The sequence below is a fragment of the Plodia interpunctella genome, chromosome 9 (genome assembly GCF_027563975.2).
Source record: "Plodia interpunctella isolate USDA-ARS_2022_Savannah chromosome 9, ilPloInte3.2, whole genome shotgun sequence".
NCBI classification, from domain to species: domain Eukaryota; kingdom Metazoa; phylum Arthropoda; class Insecta; order Lepidoptera; family Pyralidae; genus Plodia; species Plodia interpunctella.
The window spans coordinates 3,269,102-3,292,659 of record NC_071302.1 but is presented as its reverse complement, the minus strand read 5'-3'; the positions used below and the strand labels follow the sequence as shown (position 1 = coordinate 3,292,659).

Sequence of the window (23,558 nt, the reverse complement as noted above, 5' to 3'; positions counted from 1 at the left end):
ATTACCATCTAAGCAAATTTTCTCGCGATTCTTGCTTTATCTGTCTCTAGATGTCTGTGATTCTGTGATTCATATCATCAAGTTCACAATCCGCATTCGGGCGAAAGCCATCAGAGTCATCTTGTTGCTAACCGAATACTTCCAAAAGCGGTTTGTCTTTTTTTTTTGCTCTGACATCATTTGGCAATTTACGATTACAGCCTATGGTGGGTCGTTATACGGTCTATGGCTGTCTGCTGCGATTCGATTTGCGTATCCATGTAATAAAATAGTCTATCGATCCCAAATTATAACGTGTTTATTTGAGTATTATCTGTGTGGCAATTATATTCAATGGCAAAGTAATTGTCCATATTATTCTTACCCTTTCCGTCCATGTAAGTTAAGTTTAGTGAAGGAGTGAGTTAAGTTTAGTTAATATTTTATTCAAGTTAATTATCAACTGTCATTTCAGTGCTTTGGTTTTTACCCTATAAATTGTTTTCCAATATTGTTTATATGAAAAATTAAATACATTTCTATTAAATACAAAAATCTACGCGTATTCGCGGTTAACTCCAAACCCACTCAAGTAAAGTCGACATAGCGACGAACAGCAGAAGGCATAAAAAGTTAGTGTTCTTATAAGAAAAACCTGTTCTCAGTATTCTGACCCGCCACATTGCTAGCAGTAATAATTTTACTATTGTTTACTATCGATTGCATTCCAAACTGTGTTGCCAAAGGAGCAAATCCGGAACCGACAGACGACATTCCACACATGCTTGTACGTCGTACGATAAATCTCACATGACTCATGAACTTTCTTTTATATCTCACTTTCGGACTTTTCCTCGCAAATGTTGTTTAGGACATGAATGAATCATTCATCCTCCACAGCGTTTACGTGTTTTAAAATTTTTTGAAAAAATTCTTATACTTTGTTTGTTACCTCTTCTCGGCATTCTCAAACTAATTAAATTTATTAATCAAATTTATTGAAATATACATATTTTGGAGAACGCAGAGTATACAAAGGCTACATAACTGATAAAAAAAAAAACGTGTTGCACTCAGGGAGTGCAGGCAGAAGTGAAAACTTGAATATTAACGTTGTGCACTTTTGACGTCTTACGAATTTTCGATCAGGGTCACGTGTTCTGACGCGAGTTAATCTTTTACCCATAACAAAAAGTGCACAACGCCGCTAAAGAAGTTTTCACTTCAAAAAATCCTGAGGGAATTTATCACGGGCGAAGACTCTAGTGAAAGCTACTTTTTTTTCTCAGCGATATAGAATACTTCATTTTACAAAAACATCTGGTAATTGGGAACTACTTTGAACATCATTCACTTAAACATGCTAATATGAATGTACATTACTTATGAATGAAATAAGTATTTGTTTTTCTTTTAAGAGAGGAGTTGTATTTTTTCGCTGGTCCTTGATTTAGTTTGGTAGTAGGATACTAAAAAAGACTAGACTTTACGCAAAACTTCCAAATAAGTGAAGCCAGAAGCATATAGCTTAGTTTTAAATATCATAGACCCTAGATCGTTCACAACTTCATAAACTTTTATAGGTATCTAAATTGTAATACCATTATGAGTAAAGGTATTAACAAATTAACAACTGAACCTCCGAAGTTGCGGTACAATGAAGGTCAATAAATAAAACGAATGGTAAAGGGGTCGGTAATAGTCAGAAGTATTCTCGAGATGTTAATTCTGTGACATAAGATTTATAGGAAGACATTATAAGGTGTGATGGTCAGTTACAAGAACTGCGGAATGGTGCCGACCTTTGAACTTGCATTCAAATGAACCGCACTAACCAGAAGGCATAGAGTTCGGTAATATAATTCTAAGTAAATGCAATGTATTGACATACATTTCCAACACTTCTGAGGTCCTAGATTTGATTCTCAATCTGGTCATGATAGAAAATACGAGAATTTTGCTACGGTGTATGATTAATTTACGAGATTTAGTAATAAATAGGAATAAAATGTTAGTAAAATTGTGATTTTTGTTCTTTATGAACTATATATGAATATATAATATAGTATAGTATAATATAGTAATATAGTAATTCACCTGTATACTTAAAAAGATTCCCCTCTTATCTTCTACTCTCTAGCCAAGACCATAAAAGGAATGTAATATTTTTTTAACAAATTTATTTTTTAGACAAATTAAGACTTTCAATATTCATTTCGCTACAACTTTTGAACGGCTGAACCGATTTTCATGAAACATGGCAAAGAACACTCGGGAAAAAAATATCTATGGCACAAAGAAACTAAACTAAGATCGGCTCATCCGTTTGGGAGCACGATGCCACAGACAGATACAAATACACAGACAGATACACACTATAAACTTAAATAATTATTTCTCTTTTTGCGTTGGGGTTTAAAAACATATTATTTCAATATTTTTATACGTATCATCTTCTATCGATCGTGTTCCAGCAATAGTAATTTGATTGATTTTGGCGTATCTTTTGCGTCATCTTTATGGATAGATGATCTAACAAAAATCATTTATTTAGCCACTTTCACTAATGCTTCAAATTGGTCTACACAAATTTAACCGAGTCGAAACGCTAAGAAGAAATGCTTCTGAGTAATTTAATAATATTATGATATTAATTATTATATATGTAAGTGTATAATCTTGAGCAAATGTAGGGGTATGTACTGTGTTTCCTCTTCCTATTAATCTCATATTCAGGTGAGATGTGAAACTCGTAGAAACGTAATGAAGATCACATCTCCCTACATTTCATCCTAGTATACAGTAATAACAGTCGATCGTACTCCGCCATTACTGTATTATTTTCTATACAAGTGCGTCATTACTTTAATGGATGGGGCACGCGTCGCGATTCAGTCTTAGGTTCTGTTTACATTGAGTTATCCTGCAATTTTGTTAATCTTTTCACAATGTCGAGAGTCGTAGTCATTACATGCAATGAAGTACCTATACGCAAAAATTTCAAAGATTCGTGTCAATGAAGAGGTTTGTCATTGCATTCTCTGTTATCTAATTCTATCTTACGTCAATCGAATCATCAACGTCAACTAGAGTCTCCTCACATTGTTTTTTAATCGAGTTTTATAATCTCAAAAACATTTTTGATTCTGGTCGTTCCACTGAACAAAATTAAAAAATAAATAACAAGACTGCTTGAAGACTTTTCCTCCATGATGGAACGGCCCGTATAGCTGTAACGATTTGATATGGAACCGTCATTAAGCTTAATACCGGTGTCAATCAGGTGTTAGGGCTTTATTCAATCACATTTGGGACGTGACGTGATGATAGGCCATCGCTAGTGATGTATTAGTTCTATTGTTTGGTAATACTGTTATTGTCGTCTGTCCCGTAACTAGCTTGTTATGTGGTTGATGTGTATGTTGTTTGTATACTGCTTGGGAAATTGAGAACATTGTATTTTTTTAAAGGTTTTTTTTTGTTACTTTAGATGTAATATTACAACAAAATATCAATAAATCTGTGTTATTTTCTGTCAATATGTTATTATTGCAAGCATGTTATTATACTCTGATGGTATATGCTGGATGGATTGGAATTGTCAACGATTGAATTTCGTATAAATATTTTATTTTTATCTAAAACGAACTTACATCTTTAATTAAAGTGACATTTTTACGAACAGTTCTCTCATCAAAGTCAAATGCTTGAAGTTTTTCGTTATTAGTTTCATCTGCTACTTGTATACTAAAAGTCAATCCCACCACAATATGGTAGCGTGTTGAAAAGTCTCATCGCGTGTACAAGTGGCTCATAACCACTACTTAACTATAGAAAATGTTGTAAAAACCACGCTTAAGTGATTTAGATCTTACTTGCTAAATGTAAACCGTGTCTGGCTTATCCAATTTATGAACACATTCTGAAATGGATGATTCAATTTGTGTTGTACATTTGGACTTGAGTTTAATTGCGTTGACCATTTATATTTTGTCATGTCTATTTCTCATTTTTGATTCTTATATATTTTTTTTAATTTGAATTATTTAAGATTTGGAATAAGGGTTATTAATTAATATCTGTGGTGGAACACTGACTTTCTTATAAATTTAAATGACGAAGGATGACAAATAAGGCCATAATATTTATTTCAAAATTATTATGCCTAACTCTTTTTAAATATTGTTTACCTAGGTATTTTTATATCATATCTGTGAGGTGTGTGATGGTATTCTGTATAGAATAAATACACAATAAACTTTCATTCATTCACAATCTTAACTATCAGATTCCAAGGCCGTACTTTCTAATCTACGGGATTCCTTTCATCCATAATCTTGTAGCCGATCCGTTATCCTCAGTTATGCATCGTCTTATACCCATAACCAGTCGTTACCCACAGGATACATAATTATCCCCACGGGGCGCTATTAACAATGTAACCGATGGATCCTATTATTTCCTTTGATACACGAAATGCATCTAAAACTTGTTTATTTATAGGCACTTGTTTTTGTTTTACAGGAATCTTGATGGAATCTTTAGAAATTTCTATAATCTTTAGTTCATTATGTCGAATGGATTGCAAAGAAAATCAATTCCTATACACTAGTGTACGAGTTTCCAAATTTAAATTTTGACTTTTGATAATAGCAATAAATTGAAATGATGATGGTATTAAACACAAATACAGAAATAAACAAGATATTGGTATTATATACATTATTACGAGGATGTATTTGATTTTATCTACTGTTAAAAAAATTGTCTTGACGTTACGAAAGTTTTGCTTATTTTGCAACGTATCTTTACACTAGCAATTTAATACGTGCATTAGCAAATTTTGCCATCACTAGAACTTAATGAACGTTTAGGTTGTTTTTTAATCGCAGCACTATAAAGCTATTTATCCACCGCGAACTGCTCTAAAATAGCTGGCCAGAATTCTAACATCACCTAGCTTATACTACTACATTTGAAGAGGTACGAAATTTCTCAGCGATGAGAGCTATATTGGTGTAGTTTCGTGGTCGTTTGGCTTCAATATGATATTCTGACTCAGACTTGTGTGGTAGGAAAAAGTTTGATCTCAATTACTAGCTATTGTTATCGCAATCCCACAGTTTGTCTTAATTGCATCAAATTAACGCATGCCATCTTCTATGTATCGGGATTAAGATGTGTTCACACATCATTGTTACTCAACTCAAAATTGGGAACGAGTTCACCATGAGACTTTCTTTGCTTTTCTATCGTATTCTATATACATAAAGACGTAAAGGTTTTATTGATTTCTTTAAATTTTTTCCTAAATCGCTTAATTTCTAGCAAAATCCGTCAGAATGAATCATAAACAGCAAATAATGCCTTCATGGGATAAGTTCGCCGTTACTCTTCAATTTTTGTAATTTTTTTTTTCGTATTTTATTATGTGTAATAAAGTTATTTCAAACAAGCAAATCTTTCATATTTTTTCCTATTTTTTATTAAAAGTTTATGTTAGAATTATTAAAATTTGAAAGATCTTTATATTGTTATAGGTACCTACCCATTTTTCGAAAATCTCAAATATAACAAATGGTTTAATCAACCACTTATATCAGTACCTACAAATAACTATTGCGATTACATAAAATTCTAAAGTAACCAATGCTGGCTCATTCTGAATAATAGAAACAGCATCCTATTGGCACAAATCACGTATGATTGCTTCCACGGCATTCGTTAATTCGATTCCATCTCCTCTATCCTGTAATACGTCGTTGATTACAGACTGTTGCCCCGTCGCTCCACTTTCCATCAAGATACCGACATAATTAAACCCGTGTAATTTCATTATTATCTCTTCGACGGCTATTATCGACCCCTTGCCACTTATTTGTCGGCTACCAGTGTGTTATTATCACTTTATATTGACTTTCATACTTTACTATGAAGCTTGTGATTTCCATTTTTGTTTCGGTTTCCGTTAGCTAGTTGACTTTCTTCGTTCTGTCTGACCACTATGTTTGTAGTTTAGTTGAGCTTAGCTTGAGCGATATTCAACTAGTTTTCGGTCGTAACAAGATCTAGTTTCATTTCATTTCTAATAACTTTATTACCTAAATGAAATGCGTTTTTTTTCCATTTAGCAATATCTTAAAGTAATTTTGTAACTTGTATTATCTTTATTACGTTATCATCTTCGTATGGAAGTCCTTGTTTATTAACTCAGTGTGTTTTAATTCTTCGCAAGATTTTTTCGCTTTTATCTCTTTTTAAATCGCCAATGCTCTCCAGACAGTTTAGTGAAAGTAAGAGATCGATCTTTTTTTCTCCGTGGGATACGGTATATATGGGAAAATACTTACAATGTAGTTGGTAAGCGTTAATCTTCATCTGATCGATTACTTAGTGTCTGGTTATTAAATGTAGGTCGAGTTGTAAGGCTTTGAAAGATTTTTATCCTTCGCTTTTAATATAATGCCACATTGAAGCCTACTTTTAGCTATATATATATTTAATATTCTACTAACTACTAGAAAATTTCCCACCGAATGCATGCATGCAAAGATGTTTTATTTTTTTTACAAGCTTAAATTCAGTTTGCAATGTATGTATTTTGGTAACTAATATATATATATATATATATTAGGACAAATCACACAGATTGAGCTAGCCCTAAAGTAAAGGTATGCTACTATGATGATTGGTTAACGTGAGTGGTTGCAGTAAACAACCAATGACAATGACCAATTTCTTGACCAGGCTATAAACATTTGTCATCTGAAGTCTTAAGCGCCTATTTGAATACCTACTGACCTCATGTGGATTTATATTTAGATACTTCATTTTATGTGCCATTATATTGTCAACTGAACATCAACGTATTCCAAGAATCTTGGGAATCACAATTTCTTTGACCTAGTCATAAACATTGTATCTAAGGCTTAGGTGAAAATGATATATTACTCGTAATTGCTGAATAAACGCTTTGGCTTTAACTATAGTCAACTCAAGTAAAACATTTATTTAGATATCAAACATTCACGTACACTCTTTCTTTCACGTCCAATTTAGATTAGTCTTATAATATTATTAGTAATAGTATCAAATTACTATATTAATTACATGGTAAAAAAGAAAACTGAACCTGATAGATAAAATAATTATACAGAGGGTCTATTTAGATAACATAAATGTAAGTCTGTTAATGTTCTTGCCTCTCCACCCGATAAAATGTAATTAAAATAAAGCTGTAAGCCACAACTAAGACAATGTTATCTTTGTACACTCCACCGAAATTCGCTTGAATGCATGTCCGAATTTTTCGTACACAAAAATGTAAATTACCGGTTGCTTGAAAATGCAAATGTTATCGTCCCACTTGCACTTGGTAGATGTGACATAAGTCGGTCTCTGTTTGCGAATTCCTTCTCGGCGCGTGGGAAAGAAATGCGCCTGCGTCGTTCCCGGAACGTGCGCTGGCGATTCATCAAATCGCTTTCTTGACACAGATCGGCTAATTTCGAAGATACATTTTATATTTATTATACAATTAATTTATTATTATTTTTATTGATTTTATTTTGAACACGTCTTGATGTTGGAGTTACCAGAACTGATGGCATCTTACATCATTATGCCTTGAATAACAAAGACATTTAATTTCTAATTCGGAAGATATAAAATTAAATTTTAAAAATTGCATAGTTTAAATTTTCATTTGCTATTTTCACTGACTTAAAAATTTCTCAATAGTACTAAATAGATATAAACAAGTTTTTATTAATTTCAGAAGCAAATATATATATACATATATATTTACTTATTTTTTGACAATTATTTTTAATTCTTGCCTTGAGAAAGCTGATCTTGAATCTGGCCTGAATATGGTAATTGTCATTTCTTGTTTAATATTTGATCTGTGGCGTCGACAGCCTCCAATCATCCAATTTTGGCATAAACGACCCGTTCAAAAATTATATTCCTTCCCCTTTATTATGTTTACACGGCTCTGTATATTTCGGAGAATTTAGTTGTACTTCGCAGCTCGTTTCAAAATGTTTTTTCCAACACTTAACAGTGAAATTACACGAAAATAAACTCTGTTTTTATTCGCTGAAGAACATAGTAGACTTACAATAGAATATGGCCGAACGAGCAAAAATTATATGATTTGTAAATCAATGCTCGTATTTCAGTGATCTTGTTATCTTTATTAAAGCGTCAAGTGCTTTCTTTTGAACTGTGAAAAATATAATAAAATTTAAGTTTCGTGTGATTTATATGTCATTGTTTTGAGAGAGGTGAAAATATCTATTTATAATTATAGACATATATACAAAATTTAGGAAAGGCAAGATGAAAGATCTTCTTATCTCATGACTACGATCTGATGACAATGAAGCTTGTTTGGCCTTTAATTATTCAGAGCTACTGATGGGAAAAATCCTCCCACAATTCTTGTCTGGTCCTGTGTTAGTTGTCCAGTTTTTGCAGAACCATTGTCAAGTCATCTTGCCCCCTTATCCTTACATAAAACAAAAGTCCTATGCTGCGTCTGTCTGTCTATGGGTGGCATTCCTGAGGAATCTTTAGGTGTACTTATTATGTTTTAGTATATTCAATTTATATATTTATTTGTCCACAGCCTGGAGCGTGGGCCGGCGAGTTATGGCCCATAGACCGGCCCGATGGCATGCCCGTCATCCAATCTCTGGAGGTCATGTGCGGGAAGGACCACATGGACGTCCATCTCACCTTCTCACACCCCTTCGAGGGCATTGTGTCGTCTAAAGGTATTATGTCATTTTTTTAATTTTCCTATCGCGACGCGAAAGGCTATGCGAAAGATTCTCCAAGAGTGATAGATATATATAAGTAAAACGAGCAAGGAGCCATCTCTCTCTTGTCCAATTCTCAGTTAGATTCGGAGCTGTGACGCCCTTAAGGTTTGTCCAGTAGGATTTTTTGTGTTAAGTGTTCAAATACGACTTAGTAGTTTTACCCTTGTATAAAATGTGGTAACAATAAAAGCAGGGATGGGTTTGGAGTAGGCATAAACCATCACAATTTTTTATAAAACAATTTAGTATGTAGGTAAAATTCTGCATTTTATTTTCATTATTTTCAATTTGATCTTACATTTTGTATGACGGAACAAAACTATTTCATCAGAAAAGCTTTCATTTAGTGAAACTTATTTTTATAAGTAATACAATATCCGCTTAAAATCGCATTCAAAAAAATTTTCAAGTTAGCATTCTCATTCAAAATTGTAATTATCTTCGCTTTCCTTTTCGTATGCGGCGGTGGTCGTTTTAAAATTTACTTTCACACACGTATGTCGTAATTTGTTTTTCTAAAGTAGTTCTTTAAAATTTAAGTTAAATGAAGTTGGGCAAACAGTGCTCGCTTACCTTTTGTTTATTTTCTTCACGTGGGCTGCCTTATGATAACAATTGAATCTTCTTCTTCTTCTTTTTCTTCATAATCATCATCTTCTTCTTCTTATTTAAGAGCCACGCTCTTGTCGGTGGAGTATACGCCACGCCTCTCTATCCTCGGCTTTGCTCTTGAAGGCCACGATACGACACAACGCCTACCTTCTCCTTCAGTTGCCTTGCACTCTCTTCCTTGGTCTCCCTGTCTAGTTTTAAATAAGGCGTCGTGTCGTATCAAGTGGCCAATTATTCTTCCCCTTCTATTTTATATTTCTGTCAGCAGTCTTCTCTTTTCGTTTACTATTTCCAGCACTGCTTTATTGCTTTTTCTCTCTGTCCAGCTACTTTTGTTACATCCTTCTCCAGCGCCACACCTCAAAAGCAGTTAATCTGTCGGTATCCTTTTTGGTGAGTATCCATGTATAGCATCCGTAAAATCATAATCTTCTTAATAAAAATCTTAATTAAGCGTTTTCTGATTGGTTTTAATATATTTGCGGTAAAATGTTTCTTCTTTGTATTATAATTTTTTTGGCTATTGCGATTCTGGTTTTTAATTCAGTTGAATTTCTTGAGTTATCTTCTAAAATACTTCCTAAATATTTAAAATGTTCTACTTGTTCTATAAGTGTTCTATTAATATTATGTTCTTTAACTGCTATTGTTCTGTATGTTATCATAGTTTTTCTTTTTGCTGTATAAATTTTTAAGCCAAAATCTTGAAAAGCTACGTCCATTAATTGCTAATTAGTTGTTCTATTTCCTGTTTGGTGTTACCTAGAGCTGCAATATCATCTGCGAAACGAATAAAATATATTGTTTCTCCATTGATTTTGACCCCCCCCCCCTATGTCGAATATTCTTAGATAACAATTCAAGAGATGAATATAATTCTTGGCTCGAGTGGGAATCGAACCGACGCCCCTGCTTAACTGGGACAGTAACCTCTTGATGTAGACTAGACTATCTTGAGGTACGGGAAAGAAGGGCAAGTTCATACAAATGCCGACGCGAATGATCGTATATAACGTATAGTTTGCATGTGAGATTTTCACTATCGCAAGACCAAATCAGCAATGTACATCAAAATCGGCGAAAGCGTACAGGCGTAAAAAAAGGAAAGTGAACAAAGCTCCGACGCTCAAAAACTGAGGAAGAAACCTTGAATTTGAGATGGACATTGATATATTTCTTGTTAATATTCTCGTACCTTCTCGTACGCAAATGATTTTTTTGATATAAATTACCTACAGCCGTCTGAGCAATCACTATCAGTTTTAAAACTAGTAAAATAATACAACACCGTAAACTTACCATAGACATATACATACGTACATTACACTACAATCTCACTAGGGCGTATTTAGACCGAATCTAATTGTACACAATAATTGCTAAGTTTTCACTTACAATTATGTTAACTGAATTATTAATACACATGCCCTAGTTCTACTCAGTCATACCATACATACAAGTTTGAAATGCGTGAATTTAATTAGTACTTTAACTGAACTTTGAACATATTTTGCCTTTAAGGGCAGGCCCGAACTCGACTAGCACTCTGCCATGCTAACTGCCGTGTTAACTGAAGCTTAGGTTTTGAAAAACTAATAGAACTTCGTCGAAAAATTGAATTTCTGGTTGCACAGTGCCCCGTAAAAATTTTGTTTGAAACTTTATAACTAACTATAAAGAAGTCATGTTTTTATTCATACTAGCCACAACTTTGTATGTGAGTAAAAATCCGTTTCCCGTGGGAATTTCAGGAAATCTCTTCTTAGTGCTCCCCTACACTGTCCTAGGAACCTACACACCAAATTGCAGCAGTAGTTTCGGCTGTACGTGTTGTCTGTCAGTTAGTCAGTCACTCAGTAACAACAGAAGAGTTAAATATATATTGATAATTATCTTTTAAAAAATCGCTTTTTACAGATCAAATATAATATAAATGTTATGTTATTATAACTTGAGTAGACTACGTAAATAATAAAAACTAAATTAAAAAATTAAGAAACCCCCGACTCCGAAGTTGTTAGCATTTATCTTAACATAACTAAGAACACTCTCCATTAAATTATCTATCAAATAAAATAGCTGGACCAAAATCGGTTCATCCGTTTGGCTGCCACGGACAGACGTACAGATACACAGACACGTTAAACTTATAACTCTCCTCCTTCTATCGTCGGGGGTTAAAACACAAAACTAAGTTGAATGGCTGCCAAGAAATTAGCATACTGTTGTCAAATACGTCAATCAATCCATGTGGTTAGACGTGAACCACTGAAGTTACCATTGTATAACTTACTTGTATAGTCGGTGTGCATGCACATCGAAAAACTAGTAAACATTATTCCAATTATGAATATGCTTTAAAGTCTTTCATAAAACAATATGTGGTTTTTGTCGTAGCCCACATTGAACATTGAGACATAAATCAGCGCTTAAGAAAATTGTCTGTTGGAAGCAAAAACTATTCAAAGATTTTACAAAAGGAGCATTTACGAATACGTAATAAAAGAGTTTACGAATAAAATAAAGAGTTTTTTCTATCATTAATTATGATCCGTCAATTTTCTTGAGGAAGGAATCATTTCCAAAATCAATCATTTAAGTATAAAATTTACATTATCACCAGTACAGATTAATCAATCTACGTAACTTTCTTTTTGGCACGAAATTTGACAGCCCGTTGAAGATCATTATTTAGAGTACTTTTCTTTCAGAAAATGTACGAATGCAATATATTAATATCAGTTAATACTAGCATCGCACCGGCACATGAAACTTATTTTTAGAAATTGGTCAAAACTTACTACAGATTTTGACTTCCTTTCAATTATTATGAAAATTGAATTCGTAAATTATCCTCCAGCTAAGGACCATAATAACCAATCTTTAACTATTGACCTCAAAGGAGTTGTATCTGGTCGGTAAGAGTAAAAAGGAACATAAAAATAACTTTTAAATTGTCTATTTCAATGAAATAAATGTAAATTGCGTAATACTTATATGTCGCTCTTGCTCTTTAATTATGTCGAGCGAATATATATTTTTTTTAATAAAACATTTTATGATCAACATGGTTAAGTATATTTAATCTTGCAATATTTTGTTATCTTTATTTCTATATTTAAAAATATATAGAATAGAACGAGTAAATTTTAAACCAAGATCGAAGACAAATCCTAAACCAGCTGTATCATTTTATTTTATTTTTAATCTGTGTCAGCATTACTGCCAGCATTTGAATAAAATATGTGCAAAGAAAATGACGTGGGAACCGCTTAGTATAGAAATGTATAGTTGGTCATTCGTTTCATCGGATAAATAGAAGGTACTGCGCAGGTTTTGCTCAGGCAATTAAATTCATGAGAAACATAGTAATTTGCTAGATGTTATAAAGCGTATACCATTTAGATGCGATGTTCAATCGTTTGTTCAACTATTACTAAAGTCAATAGAAGTTAATTAAGGTGTAATGAAACAGAATGTTGATGTTTAACTATTTATCTTATCTAAGTAATGAGTGTTACAAAAGCTTTTTTTTTTAGTAACTACATACATAATCATATCTGCATCGTCATGTATATGGACAAATAATAAAGTTCATTTTAGGTACGATAGATCTTTATTAAGTTTTTAAAAAAACCCGTGCTAAATTATTGATTGATGTCAGCAGACGCTGGTGCCCAGCTGGGCTTGACGTCAAAGGACATTTTTGGTTATTTACCCATCGAACGCATTAACATGAGCTACTCATAGTTATATTATATATACACTAGATTATGCCCGCGGTTTCGCCCGCGTTAATTTTGTGCGTCCACTAATAACTTATATCAATTTCTATCTAGGGTTCTAAGCAACGTTTCACGTTGAAACCTATATCAAATTTTAAGTTAGACTATCTCCTATACGGCTGTGAAAACCGCATCAGATTCCATCAGTAGTTTTTGATGTACGTACAAACATACATACAGACACAACAATTCTAAAAAAAATATTTTTGCTTCTATTAGTTACATAAAGACCCCCGATATTTTTTTTCTATAATATCATCTGTGTACAGACATAGCCCATTTACAGTTTTATTATATATATGTATAATATGTATATAGACACCCAACCTAGTCATCTGTACTGTGTACACACTGTAGTTTAATATAATTAAATTTAAGCGCAGTGTTAGTGTTGTACTTTATTACCATTGTAAATTTGGTTTTATTATTTTCAGGTCAGCATGGCGACCCCAGGTGTGTCTACGTGCCGCCATCTACCGGACAAACTTACTTTTCGTTTCGAATCGCATATGCTAAATGTGGGACGAAGCCAGGTAACTATCTTCTATATATAACTATTAGTCATCCGTTAATAAAAAAATAAAAAAACTAAAAAAATTGTTGCAAACGAAATATTAATTAACAATGACGAAATGTTCATTTTACAAAAATCAATACAGTATTTGAAACACGTGGTAAAAGCAACCGGCTACTTCTCAGCTATAGAGCGTTGGAGTTCAGAGTCCGTTTTTTCACTTCCAGTTGTCGAGTATTCGCACCTATTATTTTATATACTTTAAACGATTTCTAGTCCTATTTGAAAAAAAAATATCCTACTCATAATATTGCAACACTGTTGCAATGACCATTTCATAGAAAGCCATTATTTTTATAATTTTCTCAAATTAACCGTAGTGTTACCCATTAAAGACGAAAATAAAAGACTATTATAACCCTAGTACCGTACTGGACGGTTATAATAGCCATTCTTGAACATACTGTAGCATGTAACGTATACAGTAGTAATTAATACAGCAACAAACAACATTATAAAGCCCTTTAAATATTTTTATTACTCATCTACGAGTTTCCACAAATCAGAATGTATTCAACATTGGAGTAAGCTTTAGGGTGATTCGCAGAGCGTTTCGACCGATGCGGTCGCGCTGTCATTACATTTTTTTAAATTTCAACAAAGACAAGAATGAGCTTTACTATATACCTTAACGTTAATTACTATGTACTGTAGTAATGCCAATTATATGCATGATTGATTTTGGAAATGATTCCATCCTCAAAAAAATTGACGGATTGTAATGACCGCGCGGCCGCAGCGGTCGAAACGCCCTGCGAACCACCCTTTAAGTGGCTATGTAACTTTTATTTATTTATTTTGAGAAAAACCAACAGTATGTAAAAATTGGACTGCATAAACATCCCAACTAATTATCCCAAAAAATTATAAATGCGATAGTAAGTTTGTTTGTTACCACTTCACGTATTATCTACTGGACAGATTGTTATGAAATTTATTACACGGAAAGAAGATAACATGGAAAAACACATAGGGTACTTTTTATCCTGATATTCGAAGCCCCGGGGCGTAGCTATTTACTAATAGTTATACAATAATAACAACAAAAGTAGACTGAAAATGGTTCGAATACAAACAAAGGAATTATGAAATCTATAATGCATTAAGGGTTACAAATTAAACGTGTACAGTCGACAGCACATCAACCTACCTAACTTCATTGCAACATCGCGCCTATTACTGCCGCACAAAGGTTACAACCTAACTTCAAATTAAAATTCAAATGAAAATATTCAAAAAGTAGTTATCATCAAATATTTTGCAAAGTACCTATCCATTTTTTTTTAATAAATCTATCATGTAATTGTGTATTGTCATATGTGCATATAGCACATAATATGTGCTAAAAATTTTACTTTATATATTAAAGTATACCTCTACCTTATTTTCATATAAAGACTTTCCGTCTTTATAATGATGTTTCGAATTTGCGTTTCAGTTTATTTCTAATACATGTATGGCGTCTATAAGTTTATTTTATAGCTTTTTAACTTCCCAGTAAATATCGGTAATTCGTCACAATTTCGCAATAAATCGCCGGCTGACTTTACGGCGCTTCGGTCTCATTTCAACAAAGTGAGTTTTTCTCAGTCCGATTCCTAGTCGACTATCGCGGTATAACGGCCCGTCCCGCTCCTTCTGCGAAACTTCCACAAGCATTGTTTCTTGGAATCACCACTCGCCAGACTGCATAGCAAAGCGCTCAAGGTTCAAAACCTTTCAGCAAGAAAACGCCATCCTTCAATCCTGAACAGAACCGCTTCCTTCCCGATGTATTTTGGACTTTACGCGCGTCGGAACGTGAGACGTTATCCGCGCGCGCGACAATGCGAAATAGATTTTATATCTTTAAAGATAGGGTTGACGCATTAGTCTGCAGTCAAAGCTGCGAGATTGATGTCCTAATGGCCCTCTCGAAAGGGAGTTAGCTAGAAGTCGTTAAGGGTCAGTTTCGTTTGCGCGCGCCAGATACAAGCTTCTGGTTCGATCCGCGTTCTTCGAGCGACTTCCACTTTTTGCGTAAGTTGATCCACGTAGGTACAGCCCTAGGGCTGTTTTTCGTTTTTTTAAAATCCTTATTATTGCTCTAGAGCAATAATAAGGATTTCAAAATTAAATACAGTTACTTTGGTATTTATTGATATTGTAGCGACGAAACTTGTAAATTGACATTTTATTTCCACAAGATTTATATTCCCAAACATGCTTAGAATGTCCAGCAAAATCACAGATTCCACACATCCAAATGAAATATTACTTATTACCAAGTTGCTTGCGTTGTGTGCGTGGTAGGTAACATTTTACCCAGTTCCACGAGACCTATGTGTAGAAAATTGACTTAAAATAATTGAAAACCTATGTTTCAGATCTCCACGGACAATTCTACGAGAACACAGTGGTGGTCCAATACGACAAGGACCTGCTCGAAGTGTGGGACGAAGCGAAGAGGCTCAGGTGCGAATGGTTCAATGACTATGAGAAGACCGCGTCGAAACCACCGATGGTTATCGCCGACTTGGATGTAGTCCAGTTGGACTTTAGAGGTAAAGTTCGTTTTTAACTACGGTAGTTGATCTGAAAATCTTGCTCCAGCGAGCAAAATGACTTTCCGTGGTCTGTGCGTTTCGAACCCATATTTATCTAAAGATGAATAATTTTTTTGAACGTGGTAATCTTTCGATCTAAATTACTAACATTTAAAAAGCTATCTGCTAAAATTTGGTATTATTAATAGTGCTTTATAATGTAGTGTATGTAGTAGCCTACACTAACCAGCCTGATGACCACTTTTCCCTATACGTTCCCAACGCAAACAAATGCTTCTATTTATTTTATCTAATAACACATATTAGTGTTTATTATTTTATTTATAATTTTTCCCTTTTTTATGTTCAGCATTTCTTTTTCTGAGCCAATTCTACGGCACAACTGATACAACTGTTTTATAGTTTCATCAATGTTCATATAAAGTCATATAGACTACTTTGTAATTATTATTTTAAACAGTGATAAAACTATTATTAACTGCTTTTAGATATAAGCACAATAAGTAATATGTACTTAAGATTCGATCGATATCGAGATATGCTCTCCGGACAAATCTTTACGGGTTGCTTAAAAATCGTAATATTTTTTTCTGGAAATAAATGAATAAAGAATAGGCATTATATAATAATTAATTTACTTATCATATACAGGTGACAACGTGGACTGCTGGATGGAGATTCAAGCAGGAAAAGGTCCATGGGCACCACCCGTGTCGGGCATCGTGCCTCTCGGCTCCACACTCACCCTGGTCGTCGCTATCAATGACTATCGAGGTGAGATCATTTATCTACATTCCATTCCTTTTCAGTCCAGTCTATACAAGAGATGACATGAATTCAAATTCAAATCATTTATTCAGAAATTAGACCTTCACAGGCACTTTTTCTGATAGTAAGTTCTCACAAGCTATGACGCTCTTACCGCATCCGATTAGTTTAGCAATATGTATGCCATCCTGTATCGATGCATCCCACATGACAAAGATCGTTGTTCTACGTCATTTTTCTATGTCATAAAAGACTTCAACGCCACAAGAAAATTGAAAATAAAAATATCATTTTCGTTGGACATATAAAAAATACATCGTAATAAAAATATGGAAAATATCCAACATCGATTGATAAAAGCATATTGTAATCAAAAAATATAAAATGTAATGTATCCTCAATCAAATAACTGGAATATAAAATCAATTGAGCTGATATTAAATGAGTTGGTACAACTTGATTTTGTTATATATACATAGTTATTATAAAAGGAAGTTATTATAAAATTAGGTGTAAATTGCGTTCATAAGATTAGTCTTACTTAATTGCTTTAGGAATTAGTTTTAGAACGTACTCTATTAGTTCGTTAGAAGCGGTAAATTGATGACTCAAATGACTTCCTGTTTGAAGCGAATTTCACCGAATAGAAAGTAATAGAGCTTTATAAATGAAATTCTATTTTTAACCTTTACACTGAAGTTCTTGGTAAGCAAATAATTATTTAATTCAACATACGTATACATTTATTCCATGAATCTTTGTTGGCCATATTCATAAAACTTCACTTTCCAATATTTTAAATTTACAAAAAGAAACGAAATATTATATCGGTCATGATATTTTATTTAAATTTTATATCTATATGTGCGTGTAAAATACTTATAATTTTATGCCATAAGCTTAAAAAACACGCGGACAAAGCCTATCTTACTTCCTACTAAAATCATAAATTTCGAAAGTTTGTGAGAATGAGTGTATGAATGTTTGTTACTCTTTTACGCAAAATCTACTGCTAAATAGATGTGCTTTAATCAATAAATCAATAATTTATTTTTCACACAGTTATAATAATACAGATATAGCAGTAACTCCACCTGATTGACAATAAACAGTGTAATTCTTATGTTAGAATTTACAAATTTAATTTAAAATATTGTAAGTACATGTAAACGTTACTAAGAACTAATCAAATTGCAAAGGAGTTTTAAATATTTAATGATTCAAGCTATAATATTATCGCCATATCAAAAGGACCGTTGCCCGTATATGCCCATTGATATGCCAAATAGGAATTTATTTCAGTAATATCCATCGATTCGAGTACTATGGCGTATTATGGATATTGGAACTTATTGTCGTTATAACGTTTTGAGAGAAGCTCGGGCTTAGTTGATAGCGATTACGAACTCTTTTAATTTAACTTTTCACTTTGGAACGTATGTACAATTAAGGGCTTTGTAAGATTGTTGTTGAGCAATGTTAGAATTTAAATATGTACAGTCAAACGTTATGTTTAAAACATTAATAGTCAGTGAAGTCCGAAATGCTAGTAAGTAGTTTGTAGCTTTTGAGAAATTACCATATACTTATTATAAAATTTGACGTGAAAATGTGCCTGTGTAGGTCGAATTTCTGAAAAAAATAATTTGATTTTACTTAATCAAGTTACCTTGCCTATCTTGATCAAAGCACATAATTAAAACCACTACACAACAACCTCATATTGATAATTTAAAACCCTAAAAAGTGAATCATGGCTATTACTACTTACTATACTACTATATAATATTTCAAACAAATAAAAAATAGATATACATTCTTGAATTTATGTAATTTACTTTTGTATGTCTCGTGGCGGGACATAGTGTAAATTTTCACACCTGTTTTATATATGTTTAAAAAATAAACAAATTAGAATTTAGATTGGTTTATCTGTTTGAAAGCTACGATGCCTATTACCAAAATCTTATAATCTCACTTAATGCGTTGGGGGAAAAAGACAATTCTATATTCGATAACGAAATATATTTGCCGCTGTGAGTTGTTAGTAAGACCGCAGCCCTAATATCGATGAATCGACTAGCATCAAAACTTTCGATAAAATTAATACGTGGACGTGTCTTTATTATAGTTTCTAAGCCGTCGAGTTTCGAGGAACCATATCTATAAATTTATAATTCCCATTGTGCTTGCGGATTAATGAAAAGACACGTGTATCTATATAAGAGTTTGCGTTAAAAGGAACTTCATAAATATTATATTTAGTAGAATCCCACGATGATGATTGGTATGTACAGTCATCAGCACATCAATATAATTAAAACTGTTGAAAATACAAATAAGTGCATATCTAGTTTGTCTTTAAAATTGGACTTTATTGCCACACATCAAAGGATATTACGTTTCTCAAAATTTGCCTTTTTTTATTGATGACCAAACCATTTTACGGGGAAAGTTTCCGAGATTATAATAATATGTATACACATGTATACATAAATAACATACATTCTCACAAACTTTTACATTTATAATAAGTATTAGGTAGGAGAGGATGGAATTTTACATAACCTATTTAAAATTTTAGTATTGTTTTTAAATTGCTTCGAAATGTCGTAAAATTTGTTTTTACAAGTACATTTAACAATTATGTATTGATTCATAAATACAGTAGTATAACTTAGCCGTCATTCGTTTTATTCTAACGGAAAAAATAACAGATGGAACAGAAAATACAAAAAATATGACATTTGATAAAACATATGATTTTGGATTTATATAGCTCTCTTTAATTCAACTATTCCTGGTGAAGGAAAATATCGCGAGGAAACCTGTACCCTGGTTCAAAATTTAGTTGTTCAGTTTTCATGACAGTACGGTCAGCTACAAAAGTCCAATCCAGTATTTTGCAGCCGACGGTACATACAACACAAGGGTGTAATAATCGTCCTTCTAAGATCAATACTAGATTTTATGACATATTTAAAGGAAAATATCAAAAGATTTCCTTTAAGTTCGCCGTCATTAAAATTTTAGAGATCAAATTAAGTACTTGCCTATAATTATATAATTTCATTATTATAATATCAACAACGTTTTAAATTAGTCATAAAATACTTTCTAGAACTACCATTCCATTTTCACATAAATAGTCGAGAATCCCAACAATTAAGAAATACACGATGTGCTACATTAACTTACATACTAACATTTATTATTCTAATACAATAGCTAATTTCGGAACGTACTCATGGTATCCCGTGGAGTCAGTTGAGTAATTATATTTTTTAATTGTTACAGTTATTTATTCGAATCATGATTATTATTACGTTTAAATACTTTTAAACTTTTAACATTTTTTATTATTTTATAATTCGATGGTTTTTATTGTCTTAATAGTTTAAAAGTTGTCTTTAACGCCTGAAACACAGGGTGATTTATTTACATCCTACTTCAGGCAAGTTATTAATTTGTGATCCTTTTATTTATAGCTTATTTCTGTAGTTGTATTCCTTATGGCTGGCAGGTCCTTAAGTAGAATGAAACACAAGGATTTTCTTGACACTTTTAATTAACCACTTCATTAAAATTGCCACTTCATACATAAGTTGACAATCATCCAGAGAGCAGGTTTCCTCGCGATGTTTTCCTTTACTGGAAGCAAGTGGTGTTCGATGAAAACTACTACTACTTAATTAATCAGATTTGTATACAAACTCATGAGACACGAGTAGGAATCGAACCTGGGACCTGTCGATTCAAACGCGGCAATCTTAACTATTACATCACAACTTCTTCACCATTGCGCTATCACAATTTCCAATGGTATTTAGCTACTTTCAAAACATATAGTATACACACGATACATGCGCGTACAATAATACGTACAATATAAACTAACCTACAACATTGTAGCTTTCAAGTATACAGTTTTATCTTCGTTAACAACTAGTTTTCGAACACAACAAGCCAGGTTAACATAAACTGCATTATTCTAGGCACGAAAGCCTTGGCGTGTGACAGATTTGACTGGAACACATTAGGATTCTAGCCATGGTTCCGTGTGTTTGTTAGTCTGTTATGTCTCATCGTCTGTCATGTCGTGGACAGGCCAAATGCAGTCACGACTGCAGTGCTCTGGTTTGCAATTTTTCAGGGCTAGGGACCTTTCACAGTTCATTTGAGAGAGAAGGATAGAAAAATCCTTTATTGGAACATTGCCAATAAAAAAAACCAGTCGAATATAGATTTACTGAGAGCTATATAGATTTCATTGACAATTTGTTCAGAATGATCTATATTCGTCTTTCCATACTTAATATCCATACTTTCCATCCATACTTCCTGCAATCCATATCCGAAATACAGAATATTATATGAGGTAGTATGTTTGTTTATTCTTTTCACGTCAGAACGGAATATTGGTTTAAAGTGATTTTTGATGTGAAGATAGTTGAAGAGCTCGCAAGTAAGATAGGCCTCTTGCCGAGAGCGAAGCCGCGATCATCACAAAAGGTAAATATTATATTCAAACTAGCTAGTTTTGATCTTTATATGTAAAATAAGACACTGAATGACTGGCTGACATATCAAACCTAGTCTAGAATTTTTGAATTTATCACGTAGTTTCCTTAAGTGGCCTAGGGGTGCACTAAGAAAGGATTTTTCAAAATTCATCCTCTAAGGGTGTTCAAAGTTTGTATGGGGTAACCAGATTAGTTAAAGAGTCTAAACTTTTTACTAACGGGAAAATCACGCGTGCAAAAGCTAATTTAATATATACGGAACTAATGATGACTGAAGAGCAGAATTACAATCATTACGTACTTATTGAATGAATTTACAATACTTATCCCATAATGCTTTAAATTTCTCCTCTCGTAACTTGTACCATTAATAATAGTGTGCAAACATATGGTTTAACGGTCCGAGAATAGTAAAAAGTGGACAAATAAGAATGAGTTTACTTAACGGTGCGACTCGGTACTGAGGAACACGCCGAGTTTTGCTGACACAGATAACGTATCTACAGCTCAATTTCATTGGCTGATATCATATTTTTCAATACCCAGTTCTAAAAAAATCATGAGTCTTAATGAATCTAAAAATAGTTAATGCCTGAATAAAGACAAATGAAATAAATATCTAGAACTCCAACTACAAATAATTTTTAATGCTTATCAAGAAAATGAGCCCAAAATTTAACAATGGCTTGGTTGTATTACAAGGATGGTACCTACAGCCAATTTCATTCTTCATCATCAGATCAGTTCTGTGCCATCATAAGTAAAATGACATAAGTCCAATTCACGTTTGCAATATTTTACGATCTATACGCCGACACGAATTTTTATAATATTCCTGAGACGCATAATACTTTATTTCCTAATAACTTAAATGAACAAAAAAGAACAAAACTAAAAATAATTATTACAGGTCAGTCGATCTGATAATATGTCTTGTGAGCCTAGATAAAAATTTGTACCTAAAATTTTATAAATCCATACCTAGGTCATACAATAGGTCATAGCTATCGTACTATATACCATAATTGCATGTGACAATATGTATTTTTCTCTGCGCGTCATTTGAAAAATCATACACTTAAATTTTGTACCCAATTTCTTTATTAATGAACCACAGAGATCGCTGTAGACGATTCAATTTGGAAAGATGGCTATTTGTATTAGTTCATTCGTGCGTTTTCGTATTTATAAATTATATTATTTGAGCACGAGTGCACGATCACAATTGAATATTATTGTGTAGTTCATTACTAAACCTATTAAGATATCGTATAAATCAATTGCTTTCGAATGAACTTATGATGTATTAAATTTATGTCGACAGCGGACCATTTCAATTTGTTCTATTTGATGATAAAATTTTAGTTTCATAACAGTTTCTTTCATTTGTAAGTACAGTCAACAGCATATCAACCTATCTAAATTCACTGCAAATTCGCCACAATTACCGCCACATCTACCTATGTATTATTATGTATTTACTGCCAGGTATTGGATCTTGACCTCCTGCAAGATCTTCCAGTTCGCTTTGTCAACCGTTGGTCAGGCTACTACCAGGCGTAAATTAAAATTGGAATCTTCAAATCGGTGTCTGAGCTTCGGGCATCACAGCTAAGAATGATTCTGGGTGGACACTCAGAAGTAAAGAAGTTTATTAGTGCATACGATTGCTGTATTGACATACGTTTATCGCTATCGTACAAGTTGCACCGTCAAAATAAAAAAAAAAAACAAAATGATGTACTTTGCGTTTTTCTGCGCACGATAAAGTTTACGTCAAAGTTGACGTAGCAACCCTATATTCCAAATTGCACTTGAAGTAAATATAGTATAATGCAGACCGTAAGGAAAAGTACACTGGTAAAGTAGACTGTTTGGATACAAGGCGGGAAGGCAGACCGATCGTTCCGAAGGGAACTGTGTCGGAAACCTTTGAAAGCTTG

General features: G+C 33.1%; 1 protein-coding gene across 1 annotated transcript in view; it reads left to right on the top strand.

Annotated features, from left to right (window-relative positions):
• m (miniature) overlaps positions 1-23,558 on the top strand; it is a 78,992-nt gene that overhangs the window by 47,181 nt on the left and 8,253 nt on the right. Inside the window, exons 4-7 of the mRNA XM_053749584.1 lie at positions 8,612-8,759; positions 13,639-13,737; positions 16,145-16,321; positions 16,976-17,098. Of these exons, the coding sequence (XP_053605559.1) occupies positions 8,612-8,759; positions 13,639-13,737; positions 16,145-16,321; positions 16,976-17,098 (547 nt within the window). The remainder of the gene's footprint in view (positions 1-8,611; positions 8,760-13,638; positions 13,738-16,144; positions 16,322-16,975; positions 17,099-23,558) is intronic.